The 16,811-nt window shown below is 39.8% G+C and overlaps 1 protein-coding gene across 2 annotated transcripts in view; it reads right to left on the reverse strand.

The window, feature by feature from the left end:
- Window positions 1-486: 486 nt before the first annotated feature.
- Window positions 487-16,811, reverse strand: part of LOC135228593 (ADP-ribose glycohydrolase MACROD2-like) — a 768,396-nt gene continuing 752,071 nt past the window's right edge. Inside the window, exon 5 of one of the 2 annotated variants that reach the window (XM_064275763.1) lies at window positions 487-1,319. In XM_064275763.1, coding sequence (XP_064131833.1) covers window positions 1,165-1,319 — 155 coding nt within the window. In that variant the 3' untranslated portion in view covers window positions 487-1,164. The remainder of the gene's footprint in view (window positions 1,320-16,811) is intronic. The other variant, XM_064275762.1, reaches the window with a different exon arrangement.

Raw genomic sequence — 16,811 nt, forward strand, 5'->3', positions numbered from 1 at the left:
CATAAACAAAGCTTGCAAGTAAGAGAAAGAGGCCATTTAGCACATGATTTGACTCTTTCACATAAGGTAAAAACAAAGAAAAATAAGAAGTCAATAAAGGAAAAAAAAAAACATATACTTTCAATAACAATCCACTGTAAGCAATCTAGAATGCAGTGTGATAACGCTTATAAGAAAAATACTGTTTTAATACATTACAGTTTACTACAAACCATCAAATTTAAACATACTTAAAACTAATCTTTAACATATAACACGTTCTCTCTCCCTTCACAACGGGAATGTTGGGGAAATTCATTCTTACATGTTCTGTTCATACAAAACCCAAATAATATTCTACAGATCGTGTTAAAATTTTTAGTCAGTTTTTCTCCGCTGCTAAAACAAAAGCAAAACCAGCCTCACTTTACATAAAATGTGTTCACAGACCAAGACAGCATTATAAGAAGCAGGTGAAAGGGCTAAACAATCAACTGTTGTCGCAATTTCCAGGTCAGTGCGTACCATGCAAGGTACGCACTCAACCTCCATCCCCAGGCTCTGGAGATTGTGTAATAATAGAGCTGTGCCTTTAGCCAACTTCTCTAGTAGCATTTTCATTCCACACCATCAACACCCAGCTGGCTAAACGACTAAGCAACAAGGTCAATCAAATGCAATGCTTCTCTCTATTCAAATACAGTATAATGGAAATTTTGACCATTCCACATTCAAAGAGCAAATACATTCTCACACTGACAACCACATTCCACTGGCTTTTCCTGAAAGCAAAGTGTGACAGATGCCTTGGCTGTAATTGCCAATCAGCCTTTACATGGCAGCTGAAAATACAATACATTACTTTGATCTCCTTTGCTCTAAACACATCCACAATCAAGAAACCTGAACAAGGAATAAGAAATTGGCATCATTTCTAGAAGCTGTCACTCGTGGCATTTAAATGCTATAATGTATATTTTGCTCATATTTTTATTTCCCTGTTGCAGAGGCAGTCTATTGGAAACCTGGCAAAAAAACCTACAGCTAAACATCATATATATATATTTGGAGACTTATTTAGAAAACACAAAATCTGAATATAAGCTCATTTAATTAAATACGACCACTGCAATTTCCTTTACCAATTACACACTTGAGGAATAGAACAAGATAAGAATTCTCATCTTATTTTGAAATGGTATTCTCATAAAAGTTGTACTCACATTTTGCAGGCAGGTCATAGCCACATGTAATTTTTGCATGTCCAGTATCACAGCCATTGAGGTTACGACATTCGGCTAGCAAACAGGGACCAGCTGCTCTGTGAATACAGCCATCCACTAGGGGAGAAAGAAAAAAGCTTAGCCCACATTTGGCTTTTTGAAAATAAATGTAAAACTTAAGATGGGAAGAGAAAAAGAAATCAATTTTTTTCTCTTGGGAGTCACCATACCCTCATTGAAAAAAACAAGTCTCCCAAAGAACCCGTGGTATCCAATCCTTCAAACACTGTGGTATGTGTGTGGTATGCTATGTGTGTGTGTAGTTTGCGTGGTGAGCAGAAGTGGAAGGGTTATAGACGTGATGGACTGGTAAAATGTTTAACTACAGGTTCTCTAAGGGGGCAACCCTGATTTGTAGCATTTCCCAATTTCCATGACGTAAATATTCCCACTACATCCAATTTCAAGTTCTCGACTCGATGTCACTGAAAGTAGAGTTGGGAACAAACGCTAACAGTCGGCTCCCTGAAGCAAATAAGTTTTGCCTCCAATACACCGATGGTTACAGACGTAAAAAGGTTGAGAAAACAAGTGAGAAAGGCACTCTAGAACATCGCACTACAAACATAGCTACCAAAATAAGAATGAGAACTCAGAGCTTCTCCCCACAACAGCATGACACAAATATGATTGTGTTTCTGCAGGGTATCTGACTGGGTGCTGGATGATGGGCAAAAGTAGCTGAGGTCTTGATAAATGCCTCTAAGGCCCCTTACTCACTTAACAGGGACTATGACATATGGTGGCTGCTGTTGCTCTGCTAAATGAGCCAGCTTTCCGCCCCCAACCAACTCAGGTCTCATTGGCTCTCTGGCTGCTCATCCTGGTCCCCCTTCACATTCAGACTCCACAATGAGAATCACCTTTTGAAAACATAAATTGATACCATTGGAAATTAATACCTTCTAAAAAAAAAAAATTTTTTTTTTTTTTATAACTGTGTTGTTGGGTGAAAACCCCAGGTTTCGCTCGGCATGACTTGTTACAGCCAACAAACAGGAGGCGGAGGTGGGAGATCAGAACGACCCCTTTATTTCCTTGTACAAGGACAGGAGCCACCGGGGCTGCTACCTCCAAGACTGCTGGCGGGCAGCTTGGGAAGGTGGGCTTTTACAGAGAGCAGATAATGAAATGCAAATTTATCGTGAATATTCAGGATTGACCTTCACACAGAGTTTGGGGATGACTATGCATTTTCTTTAGACAAGGGTTCGATCTCCCAGGATGCAGGAAGGGATGAATTTTTCTTCATTAGGATAAGTCTCCACCCAGAGACGGGTTGAGGCCATCTATGGCCCATTCTGTGGTTATTTTGTAAAGGATAATTTCAGAAGAAAGGGCAGCTTATTTTGCTCGGTGGAGGAGGGTAAGTCAGAGCAGGTGTCTCTTAGAACGGTTGGGCTCTGGAGGCTGCCTGCCTCAACTGAATCAGGGGTAACGGCACAGGTGGGGAGACAAAAACCATATGCACATTACTAGGAATGGGTCCGTTAGACAGAAAGGAAATGCAAAATTGCAAATTGAAGGGTAAATAGAAAAAGAGGGGAATAATAACCTGAGACATGAAAATAGAATGGGATATTAAAGGTCTGAAGATTCACAGTCCACAACATATTGTAATTGATCCCTTTTCCTCCTCTTCATTATTATTATTATTTTGAGGGTACAGTGCGATGGATTACTTTTGTGTGGCCTTTCTTGCCATGGTCTTGTAACTCCCACCCAAATGATTGAGTGGAACTGTGAAAATAAGGTACTCGCAGCTCACCAACGGGGTTGGTTAGTTTTGCCATCCTGCTAGGCTTAAAAAAGAACCAATTCCAGGGCAGAGAGAGGATCTCACCACCACCAAAGGAAAAACAGCCAGGAAGAGAGCGTGTCCTTTGGACCCAGGATCTCTGCACTGGGAAGTTCCTGGAACCAGGAGACAGAGAAAGAGAGGACTGTGTGCTGCATACAGCGAAAAGAAGTGGCAGGGAAACTGTGGCAGGAAAGACTGGCAGAAGAGAACGGCAGGAGACTGAGCAGTTGACTTCCCAGCCCACGGAGCAAGAAAGCTGAGTGCCTTTGGGCAGAAGGCTTACTGGTGGAGTAGGGTGCCTCTGGGCACTTATTCCACTCACTCCACTGCCATCGAGACGATTCCGACTTATAGCGACCCTATAGGACAGAGTAGAACTGCCCCATAGAGTTTCCAAGGAGCACTTATTAGCAGAGCTAAAAAAGCTTTGTAACACTTGCTGGTGCAGGGCAGAGGCCAAGGGCCAGAGAGGCTGCCTGTGAGCACAGCTGAGAAGAGGCTGTCATGATGGGAGAACTGTATCCTGAACATTCCTGAACCTGAATTGTAACTTCTTACTTCCCTAACAAATCCCATAACCGTGAGTATTGTCTGTGAGTTCTGTGTGGCCATTGCAATGAATTATCAAAACAAGCAGAGAAGTAGAGAACGCTGGGGGAGGGATGGTTCTGTCAGAATTGGTAAGGATGGCAGAGAGAGGAGGCATGTCTGACCTCTGTCTCATGGGAATCAGCCTTGATTCTTCTTCTCCCTTGTGAAGTTAGAGGAGGTCAGATACCACACATTTTTACAGATGGGAAACTGGATATTGGATGGGAGTTTGGCATTGAGAAGCACATAACTTGTCTAATGTCCTAGTTGGCTTCTGCTACCCCTCACTCTCATGGGGAGATCCTTTTTTGAAGAACAAGTCCCCTAGGGAAACAAGTTCGTGCAGGCTTTACTATATCACCTATTGCATATCTGTTAAGTCTGAGAATGAACTTGGACCTCAAAGCCCTGACAACAAAATGAATTCACTTCAAGTCACGCTAGACTACAGCGTCGCAGATAACCTAGGTTGAAATCTAGGTCCCAGCTTTTATCAGCCATGTGACACTCCAAGCCTCAGTTTCCTTATTGGGAGTGTCAATAATGGTACTACTTCACATGGCTGTGCATGGACTTAGAATAATACCATGTATAGAAGATGTTCAACGTTGTGTCCAGCACAGGGTTATGTGGCAGTTACTGTCTTAAAATCCCTAATTTGAAATTTTGTATAAATTTTAACATAACTTTTTTCCTTATTTACAAATGAGAAATAGACAAGCAAAATTATATGAAAACCACCATTTACTCTACCACCCAAATAACCTTTCAGTGTTCTGATGTTTACTTTCTCATTGTTTATGTATATACACTCTCACAAATAGTTTTTCTCTTAAAAAAAAAAAAAAGATATATATTGTTGAAGCTCATTTACATAGAAATTTTACTGTTTTAAAATATATTCTATGGGATTATTAATGCAAGTGAAACATACATGTATGTACAAGGAGGTTGAAGTTATTTATAACAGTGAAAATTTAGAACCATTCAAACGTCCATCAATAGGGAACAAGTTCAATAAATCACAATGAACTATTACACAGCTATTAAAAGAAGCCCTTATGATGCAATGGTTGACAAGGGTTAATTAAGTGCTGAGCTGCTAAACAAAAGGTAGGTGGTTCGAACTCATTAGCAGTTCTACAGGAGAAAAGACCTGGCAATCTGCTCTCATAAAGACTTCAGCATAGGAAGCCCTATAGGGCAGTTCTACTCTGTTATATAGGGTTGCTATGAGTCGGAATCAACTGGACAGCACATAACAACAAGAACAATATGGGCCAGCTCAACACGCAAACTTGAAAATATTTCTAAATGAAAAGAGAAAGGTTTAGAAGAGTATACAGGGTATAATCAAAATTCTGTTTAAAAAGTTACACAAACATATCAATATACATATATTTATGTGTGTGTGTGTGTGTGTGTATGGATAACATTGCAAAAAACAAAAATTCCAGAACACTTAATTGTTCTCATGGGAACCTGTACATAGATCAATGGGCAGTTCTTCAAACAGATCAAGTGGATACTGCATGGTTTAAGATCAGGAAATGTGTGTGTCAGGGTTGTATCCTTTTACCACACTTATTTAATCTGTATAACCAAAAAAACCAAACTGCTTGTCATTGAGTTGATTCCCACTCATAGCAATCCTATGGGAAGAGAAAACTGCCCCATTTTTCTGAGGAGCGGCTGGTGGTTTCTGAGGAGCGGCTGGTGGATTCGAACTACTGACCTTTTTGGTTAGCAGTGGAGCTCTTAACCACTGTGCCACAAGGACTCCATTCAATCTGTATGCTGAGCAAATAATCCGAGAAACTGGACTATATGAAGAAGAATGCAGACCAGGATTGGAGGAAGACTCATTAACAACCTGCTGTATGCAAATGACATAACCTTGCTTGCTGAAAGTGAAGAGGACTTGAAGCACTTACTGATGATCAAAGACTACAGCCTTCAATATGGATTACACCTCAACATAAAGAAAACAAAAATCCTCACAACGGGACCAATTAGCAACATCATGATAAATGGAGCAAAAATTAAATCGTGAAGGATTTAATTTTTCTTGAATCCACAATCAATGCCCATGGAAGCAGCAGTCAAGAAATCAAAAAGCGTATTGCATTGGGCAAATCTGCTGGAAAAGACCTCTTTCAAGTGTTAAAAAGATGTCACCTTAAGGACTAAGATGCACCTGACCCAAGTCATGGTATTTTCTATTGCCTCATATGCATGCAAAAGCTGGACAATAAATAAGGAAGACCGAAGAAGAATTGAAGCATTTGAATTATGGTGCTGGCGAAGAATATTGAATACACCATGGACTGCCAGAAGAACAAACAAATCTGTTTTGGAAGAAGTACATGTTCCTTTGAAGAGAGGATGGTGAGACACTTCCTCCCATGTACTTTGAACGTGTTATCAGGAGGGACCAGTCACTGAAGAAGGATGTCATGCTTGATAAAGTAGATGGTCAGTGAAAAAAAGGAAGACTCTCAAAGAGATGGACTCACACAGTGGTTGCAACAATGGACTCAAACAGAGCAACAATTGTGAGGATGGCACAGGACCAGACAGTGTTTCATTCTGTTGTACATAGGGTCTTTACGAGTTGCAACTGACTCGATGGCACCCAAGAACAACAACAAATGTATATATATATATACATATATACATATATACATATATACATATATATATAACCCAAAAAACCCAGTGCTGCCGAGTCAAGTCCGATTCATAGCGATCCTATAGGACAGAGTAGAACTGCCCCCATAGAATTTCCAAACTACGCCACCAGGGTTTCCATATGGAAACTCTGGTGGCATAATGGTTAAATGCAATGGCTATGAACCAAAGGGTCAGCAGTTCGAATCCACCAGGCACTCCTTGGAAGCTCTATGGGGCAGTTCTACTCTGTCCTATAGGGTCGCTATGAGTCGGAATCAACTGGACAAGACCTGGGTTTGGTTTGGTTTTGGGGTTTATATGTATATATATTTGTGTGTGTGTGTGTGTATGTTGCCTACTTGACGGCACCTAATAACAACAACATATATATGTGTATATATTTATATACACATACATTTGTATGTGTGTGTGTTGTTGTTGTTAGGTGCTGTTGAGTTGGTTCGGACTCATAGCGACCCTATATGCAACAGAACAAAAACACTGCCCAGTCCTGCGCCATCCTCACATCTGTGGCTATGTTTGAGCTCCTTGTTGCAGCCACTGTGTCAATCCATCTCTTTGAGGGTCTTCCTTTTTTTATACATACGTATATGTATATATATGCGTGTGTGTGTATGCATATGTGTGTATATATATATGTATGTGTGTGTATATATGTATGTATATTCTAGAAAAATATAAACAGTGATTATGGGATGAGAAACACAGATGTTTAAGGAAAAATATATGTCCCAGTTTCACTTGTGTTTACATTATTTTAGAAGAGCTTGCAGAAAAGTATTTTGAAGTGAACATTTTTTTTCTTGGCAAAGAGATAGTTACTTAGTTTGAAATGGATAACTAAAATAGGGCTTGCTAGCGTATTTAATCATATGCTGTCAGATATTGTCAGCATGATTTAGACTGCAGCCTAATGCAATCTTCATGGTTATACCAGCATTCATGGCTGCATTAGGGCAATGAAAGTCTAGCTGAAGAGCTATTTAATAATAATGACTACAGCCTAAATGTACTGAATGCTTCTATGTGCCAGGCACTGTACTAAGGACAACCTTGTAGGTAGGTATTAATTTTTTTCATTTCCATTTTATAGGGGCTTAGTGGAGGTTAGTAACTTTCCTACATTCACAAAGTGTTAAGGGATTCAAAACCACAGGTTTGTCTGATTCAGTAATCATCCTCTTAACCATTTTGATTCACTGCCTCCAGGACTTGAATCCAAGCAATCTTAATTCCTGCACATGGCATATTGAATCGCTGTATATTATCTTTTAACTCTCATAAGTGCTATTCATTGAGTTATAATGTATATACCATCAAATGCACAAATTTTAAGTGTATAGTTTTGATGAGTTTTATCCAATGTATACAGCCATGGAACCATGATGTCAATGAAGATAGAAAGAATTTCCTTCAACCTAGAAAGTTCTCTTGTATTCTTCCCAGCCAGTTGCCCCTCACACCAGCCAGAGGAAGTAACTATTCTGACTTCTATCTCATAGCTAAGTTTTGTCTGTTATATAACTTTATATTTCATATAAGGAGTCGAGAAGCTGGATTCTTTCCTCCAACACATTTTTGAGATTCACCTGTGTTGTTGGATGTATTAGTACTTCATTTCCTTTTATTCCTCAGTAACATTCCATTGGGAGCCCTGGTGGCACAGTCACCATTAAGTGATACAACTGCTAGCCAAAAGGTCCGCAGTTCAAATCCACCAGCTGCTCCTTGGAAACTCTGTGTGGCAGCTCCACTCTGTTCTATGGGGTTTCTATGAGTCGGAACCGACTTGATGGCAATGTTCTTCTTTTTTTTGTAATATTCCATCGTATGAATATAATTTGTCTATACATCTATCTGTGAATGGACATTGAGTTGCTCACAGTTTTTAGCTATTATGAATAAATTTATATTCTTGTACAAGTGTTTTTTGGCTATATGTTTTCATTTCCATCATTACTGTTGTTGTTAGGTGCCATCGAGTCAGTTCCCACTCATAGTGACCCTATTGTAAAACAGAACAAAATACTGCCGGTCTTGCACCATCCGCACAATCGTTGCTATGTTCGAGCCCATTGTTGCAACCACTCTGTCAGTCCATCTCGTTGAGGGTCTTCCTCTTTTCCACTGACCCTCGACTTTACCAAGCACAATGTCCATCTCTAGGTACTAGGATCTCCTGATAACATGTTCAAAGTATGTGAGGTGAAGTCTTGTCATTCTTGTTTCTAAAGAGCATTCTGATTGTACTTCTTCCAACATAGATTTGTTCATCGTTCTGGCAGTCCGTGGTGTATTCAATATTCTTTACCACATTGTAAATCAAAGGCAGCAGTTCTTCTTCAGTCTTCCTTATTCATTTTCCAGGTTTTGCATGCATATGCGGTGATTGAAAATAACCATGGCTTGGGTCAGGCACATCTTAGTCCTCAAAGTGACATCTTTGCTTTTTAACACTTTAAAGAGGTCTTTTGCAGCAAATTTGCCCAATGCAATATGTCTTTTGATTACTTGACTGCTGCTTCAATGGGCATTGATTGTAGATCTGAGTAAAATGAAATCTTTGACAATGTCAATATTTTCTTCTTTTATAAAATATTGCTTATAGTCCAGTTGTGAGGATTTTTGTTTTCTTTATGTTAAGGTGTAATCCATACTGAAGGCTATAGGCACTGATCTTCATCAGTAATGCTTCAAGCCCTCTTTGCTTTCCATGAGCAAGGTTATGTCATCTGCATATCACAGGTTATTAATGAGCCTTCCTCCAATCCTAATGCTGCATTTTTCTTTTATATAGTCCAGTTTCTCAGATTATTTGCTCAGCATACAGATTAAATAAGTATGGTAAATGGATATACCCTGACACACTTCTTTCCTGATTTTAGACCATGCAGAATCCCCTGGTTCTGTTTGAACAACTGCCTCTTGGTCTATATACAGGTTCTGCATGAGCATAATTAAGTGTACTGGAATTCCCATTCTTTGCAATGATGTTATGGATTGAATTGTGACACCCAAAAATATGTGTCAGCTTGGCTAGGCCATGACTCCCATATTGTGTGACTGTCTACCATTTTGTCATCTGATGTCATTTTCCTATTGTTGTAAATTCTACTTCTAGGGTGTTAACGAGGCAGGATTAGAGGCAGTTACCCTAATGAGGTAGGACTCAAATCTACAAGATTAGGTTGTGTCTTAAGTCAATCTTTTGAGATATAAAAGAGAGAAGCCAGCAGAGAGACTGGGGACTTCATACCAACAGTGTCGGGGGCAGAGCACATCCTTTGGACCCTGGGTTCCTGTGCGGAAAAGCTCCTAGACTAGGGTGAGATTGATGACGAAGACAATCCCCCAGACCCAACAGATAGAGAAAATCTTCCCCTGGAGCTGGTGCCCTGAATTCAGATATCTAGCCTTGTAGACTGTGAGAGAATTAATTTCTTCTTGTTAAAGCCATCCACTTGTGGTATTTCTGTTATAGCACCACTAGATAACTAAGACAAATGGCATTCATAATTTGTTACGATCCACACAGTTGAATGCCTTTGGATAGTCAATAAAAAACAGGTAAACATCTCTCTGGTACTCTCTGCTTTCAGCCAAGATCTATCTGACATCAAAAATGATATCCCTAATTCCATGTCCTCTTCTGTATTCAGCTTGAATTTCTGGCAGTTTCCTGTTGTACTTCTGCAACCATTTTTGAATTATCTTAAGCAAAATTTTACTTGTGTGATATTAATGATATTGTTTGATAATTTCCACATTCTGTTGGATCACCTTTCTTTGGAATGGGCACAAATATGGATCTCTTCTAGTCAGTTGGCTAAGATAGCTCATTTCCAGATTTCTTGGCATAGACGAGTGAGTGCTTCCAGGGTTGCATCCATTTGTTGAAGCATCTCAATTAGTATTTTGTCAATTCCTGCAGGCTTGTTTTTTTCCAATGTCTTCAGTGTAGCTTGGACTTCTTCCTTCAGTGCCATTGGTTCTGAATCAAGAACCAATATGCTACCTCCCAAAATGGTTGAATGTGAACCAATTCTTTTTGGTGCAGTGACTCTGTGTATTCCTTCCATCTTCTTTTGGTGCTTCTTGTGTCATTCAGTGTTTTGCTCTGAGCCCTAAACCACTGCACAACCAGAGCCCCATTTTGTCCACAAAATCCTTCAATATTGCAACTGGCGGCTCCAATTTTTCTTCAGTTCTTTCAGCTTGAGAAATGCCAAGTGTGTTCTTCTCTTTTGGTTTTCTAACTCCTGGTCTTTGCACATTTCATTATAATACTTTACTTTGTCTCCTTGAGCCACCCTTTGAAATCTCTTGTTCAGCTCTTTTACTTCATCATTTCTGTCCTCATCTGCTAATTACAATATCTGTGTTATCTATATATATATAGTGTTATCTATAGATTTGTTTATATTGACTGATTTTTTTCTTGATATGAGTCACATTTTCTTATTTCTTTGAAAGTCTAGTAATATCTGATTGTATATTGAACATTGTAAATGATGTTTTGAAGACTCTAGATTCTATTATCTTCTTCCAAGCAGTATTGAAGTTTGGTCTAGAAGGCAGTTAAATTACTGTCAAGTGATATGGAGGCCTCGTTTTAGGGTTTGTTAAGGTGAGTCTTCTTCAGTTTTCCCTTAGTACTAGAGTAAATCCTTTAGTCCTAGGATGTACTCTTAACTCCGGGACATGTCTTTTCTTGTATTTCAATGGAAAATTCAAGATGTTATCCAAATGCCTTTAACTTGGGGGGACTTAAACTCTAAACTCTATACCCTCTCAGAAATTAGTGAACTCTCTGCTCAGTTCTTTCAGGTTTCTAGGTTTTATTTTCTTCCTGGGGTATGTGGTGTATTTTCCCACACATAATAGCTTAATGTTCAGCTACAGATTAAAAAAAAAAAAAAGAGGTGTTTATTTGTAGATGTTTAGGCCTCACTGCTCTGTGCCTCTCTCTTTTCTGTGATCTCCCCTAAGTTCCTAGTCATTCTGGTAACCACGAACTCAGTCCTGTGATTCCTCATGCCAGTAAAACTACTGTTTTCTGTTTGGCCCTGTCAATTACTAGCCTTGAGGCATGCCCCCAAGGGGAAAACCATTTAAATGTGGATCTCATCCATGTTGTTTCTCTTTCTAAGTTTGAATGTTCTTCAGTTTCAGGCTGATTTTAGCTGTTTTCTAGTGCCAATGAGTACTTCTCACTGCCTTCATATTTTGTCATGAATTTACACTTACTATTGTGGCTCTATTGTGGCTCAGTGGCTAAGAACTCGGCTGCTACCCAAAAGGTCAGCAGTTTGAATCCACCAGCTTAGAAACTATAAAAAAAAACCAAACCCATTGCCTTTGAGTCAATTCTGACTTGTAGAAACCCTGGTGGCATAGTGGTTAAGAGCTATGCCTGCTAACCAAAAGTTCGGCAGTTCAAATCTACCAGGCATCCCTCAGAAATGCTATGGGGCAGTTCTACTCTGTCCTATAGGGTTGCTATGAGTCGCTACGAGAAATTATATGGGACAGATTTACTCTGTCCTATATGGTCACTATGAGTCAGAATCAGCTCAAGGGTAACAGACTTGGTTTTGGTTTATATCTCACATTATAAAGCCTTCAATTCTAATGAGACAGAGTTCCCACATTGCTGTAATAAAAATCATGTTTTCTTTGCTGGGCTTCCTCCCCCACAGTGTTGTGTTAAAAATCCTGTTTCCTTTGCTGGGCATCTCCCTCCCCCCAGCTTTGCATTTGAATCCTGCTTTTGCTTGGAGGTTATATGTCAACCCCACTGTACCTGCATAGTATGATTAAGAATGTTGCTGACATCACATGTATGAACTCCCTGCTTGTAAATTCCTTAAAAGGAACTTGCCTGCCCACCTTTGGAGAGCAGTCTTGGCAGCAGCACCTCCAACTAACTCCTTTTCCTTGTACAAAGAAATAAAGTTGCCTTTCCAGTTCTCCCACCTCAGTCTCTCATTTATTGACCTATACGAGTCATGCTGAGCAAGAACCTGTGGCTTCCACTTGGTAACACTAAGTTATGGTATTCTAGAACCTTTATAAATGTGGTTTCAATTACCCTCCCAACCTCATATCATCCTCATCTTCCTCCCATTGAATCCTCTGTTCTGGCCATACCCAAGTCCTCATCTTTCTCCAAACACATCAGGACTTTGTAAAGTACTCTCTACTCAGCATACATACTTACTCCCTCCCCTCATCCTGGCAAGGTCTGGCCTAGCAAGGTATTTCTCACTAATCAAATTCGAGTTCAAATGTTTTCTTTTCTGAATAACCATTCACAAAATAATGACTCTTTATGTTCCCACAAGGAACCTGGTGGCACACTGGTTAAGTGCTTGGGTGCTAACTGAAAGTTCAGTGGTACGAATCCACCAGCCACTACAAGGGGGAAAACATCTGGCCGTCTGATTCCATAAAGATGATAGCCTTGCAAACTCTATGGGGCAGTTCTAGTCTGTCCTATAGGGTCCCTACAAGTTGGAAACAACTAAATGGCACACAACAGTGTATTCCCATAGTATTATGGATTGTACTTTCACTGTATCACTTAAAAATTGTTTTATAGATATTACATAAATACAACAGAATTTTTATATGCTACAAAGTCTGTCTTCTCCCTTAATCTGTTAGCTTCTTGAGGACACAGGAGGTGGCTTATTATTTTTTATGTTCCCTGATATCTTAGTGACTAGCTCTTTATAGGTGCTTAATAACGTTGAATTAAGTTCAATCAAATTTGGGAGGAAAAGTAGTATAGGTATTTTTTGACAATATTGAGGAAGTGATCAGCCTATTCAAATACAAAGGATCAGAAATTTAAAAAGTAAAGCTAAATAAATACCTACAATGTTGTGGTCACACATCTGATGGTGAGGTTCCATATCAGAAGCATTACAATTCACAGAATCTGAAAATTCACCCACTTCTTTTCTTAGGTCTATATATTTTTTATATAGTCTGCTAAAAACCTGCCCATTTGATTGCAGTAAAGGCAGGGCTAAAAAAAGAGCAGACTGAATGTTGACAAGACATGGAATACAACACATTTGCGGTTCTTACATTTCCCTGTCTTTGGTGAGGGAGCCCTGGTGGCGCAGTGCTGAGTAGTCAGCTGTTAACCAAAAGGTCAGCAGTTCGAATCTACCAGCCACTCCTTGGAAATCCTATGGGGCAGTTCTACTCTGTCCTATAAGGTCCCAAGGAGCGGAATCGACTTGGATGGCAATGGGTTTGGTTTTTTTTTTTTGTATCTCTGGAGAAAGAGCCCAGGTGGCATACTGGTTAAGTGCTTGGCTTCTAAACGAAAGCTCAGTGGTTTAAATCTACCAGACACTCTATTAGAAAAAGATGTGGCAGCCTGCTTCAGTAAAGATTTCAGCCTTGGAAACCCTATGGGGAAGTTCAGCTCTGTCCTATAGGGTCAGTATGAGTTGGAATCCATTTGATGGCAACAGATTTGGTTATGTTTGTTTTGTGTCCAGTGAGAGTTTGGGTAGTATCTTAGTTTCTTAGTGCTGCTATAACAGAAATACCAAAGAGGGTGGATTTAACAAACAGAAATTTATTTTTTTCCCATAGCTTAGGAGGCTAGAAGTTCAAATTCGGGGTGCCGACTCTAGGGAAAAAGTCTGTCCACTCTGTGGGGAATCCATGTCTTAGCTTCTTGGTATTCCTTGGAGAGCTCCAGTTGGCATCTCTCTTTCCTGCATTTCTGGTTACCTACTGCTGTGCCTAACCTGCTCCTTTTATGTCTCAAAAATGATTGGCTTAAGACATACCCTAAACTGATATGGCCTCATTAACATAAAAAATAATCCTGTTCCCCTTTGAGATTACATCCATAGGTACAGGGGTTGGGATTTACAACACATATTCTTGGGGGGACACAATTCAATCTATAACGGGAAAGAACAACAGTCAGCATTCAGGCTGACACAGAATATATTCATTTGATCTGAACCAAAATGTCTAAAACTAATTACAAATTTAATAAATAAATAAAATGAACATTATCAAGGTCAAAAAAAAAAAAAAGAGTTGAACACAATTTTACAGACTGTCTATGCCTTTTATCCTGCCAAAGAAATATATCTTATAGGAAAAAAGAAAAGACAACCATGCTCCATAAATAAATGCAAAAACAACATATTGAATTTTTCAAGATCACTGTAGCTAGGCTGGTATATGGTCCCAACAAAACCCTTTATTTTTCCTCCTGGATATGTAGCTAGACAGCACTGCCCTACCTTCCTTTTAGTTACGTGGACTCACGGGACTGAGTCCTGTTCAAAGGTGTTTAAATGATGTAACTACTTCTGTTCCCAGCCCCTAAAAATGCCCCACACAGTGCTCCACATGTTCTTCCATTGTCTGGATGCAGGGGATCCAGGGCAGGCCTCCAGTGTCCCAGGAAATGGTGCAACAACTCTATGGAAAAAGCCTGAGTCCTAAAAGACTGTGTGAAACAGATCTCCCCTTTCACATCCACCCCGTAACCCCCCCCCCCCCAGTGCCATCGAGTGGATTCCGACTCATAGCGACCCCATAGGGCAGAGTACAATCCACCCTGTACTGGACTGTAAATCAAGCGATAGTAAACTTTGTTATGAAAAGCCTCTGAGATTTTGGGATGTTTGTTACAGTGGTTTGTCCTAATACATTCACTTCTGTTGGAAATACCATAATGGTAGTTTTCATTAGACCATTTGTGAACTCTGATCACACTTTTTTTGAGATATACACAGGTTTTACTGTTACTACAGGAGCCCAGGTGGCACAAAAAGTTAAGCACTCAGCTGCTCAGCAAAAGGCTGGTAGTTAGAACCCACCCAGTGGCTCTGCTTCCGTAAAGATTACAGCCAAGAAAACCCTACGGAGCAGTTCTACTCTATCACATGGGGTCACGATGAGGTGAAATCGACTTGTCGGCACCTAATAACAAAAACAATGTCCATTCAGCTTAATCACTGCTATTTTTTGTAACTTTTCTTCAAATATTCAAATTTTACCACGGGAAAGAAAATTTTATCTTGGCCAAGTCCATTCCCCTAGGTGTGTCTCAGAGTTCGTAACCGTGCTGGACTCTGAGACTCAGTGAACACCCCAAGCCAGCCTCTCCTACTCATTCAAAGTCATTTTCCCTCCTACACTGTGATTGAAAACAGACTAACATAAGATAAAAGCCAAGGACTGCCTAGAAACTGTCTGCAGTGCGGTCAGCTAGTTTTCAAGTGAACACTGGGGTCACTCACAGGGCTGCTATTTGTCAGGACTGAGAGGAGTCTAGCTGCTGCTTCTTCCAAAGGCCAGATTTTCTGCTGTTCTGACACGCCTATCATTTACCATCCTGATAAAAAAAAAAAAAAAAAAAAAAAATCCTGATAGCCTTCCCAAAATCCTTGCAGGCAGGTGGTTAACTAAGGCAAGGGCCTTTGAGGGCCCGACATATTTCTTCCTGTTGTCCAATAAGGTCTTAGTTTGGAAGATTTCATCCTATTTATTCAGGTCATCTTAGTTAGGTTTACTCAGACTATAGCCTGGAGAACTAGACTTTCTAAGGCAGAAGGTCAAAAAATGGGTTTCAGTTGTGCTGGGGGGATCTGGTCTCACTTTAGTCAATATTACCTGGGATTTAGAGCTTGAGAATGTGTTTATGGGATAGCCTTAGCCCTATTTAAATAGCTAATAAAGACAAAAGAGTGGGACATAAAACCACATCAAATTTTGGGGCCTAAGATTTGTTTTTCCTCCATCAGTTCTAATCTGTCTCTCTGGCATTTCTCAGGTAAAGCCTCCCTCCTCCCCTCCTTTATAAACAAATAAACAGGTTGATCTTCAGAACAGGGGAGAAAAACCAAGCCACAAAACACCAAGTAGGAACTCATCAGATATTATAGACCAGTAAATGTAAGCACTAGCAAAGGAAGAACCAGCAAAGAGCTCTAAATACACGTTTTGAAAAATACTAATAGCACCGTTTGGTACAATCATGTTATTTTAGAAATTGGTCCTATGAGGTCCCTTCCTTGTCTTACAAAGACAATTACCTAAACAGTTTTTGACGAGGGGGATTTCCAAGTTCTCAGATCCGCACATATTCATTTAATCTTTTGTAAATAAGAGATAGCAGCTTAATCTAAAAACAGTCACATAAATCACGTTAGCCTGAAAAATAAGAGGCATCTCTCATTGAACATATCTCTTAGTAGCCCAAGAGGATACAACAGAATTCTTTTCAAATCAAATCAACAGACATTTATTAAACAACTATCTTGCACACAAAACATTCTTTAAGAAGCTGAGAGGGATTCGAGTAATAGTAATAATAATAGATCATATGTTTTGCAAATTTACTGTGTGCCTGCTGGTGTGCTAAGTGGCTTGTAAGCTTTCACTTCGTAAGAGGCGAGGCGGTGTCGCAAAGTGGA

Source organism: Loxodonta africana, chromosome 24 (genome assembly GCF_030014295.1).
Source record: "Loxodonta africana isolate mLoxAfr1 chromosome 24, mLoxAfr1.hap2, whole genome shotgun sequence".
In the NCBI taxonomy this organism is placed as follows: Eukaryota; Metazoa; Chordata; class Mammalia; order Proboscidea; family Elephantidae; genus Loxodonta; species Loxodonta africana.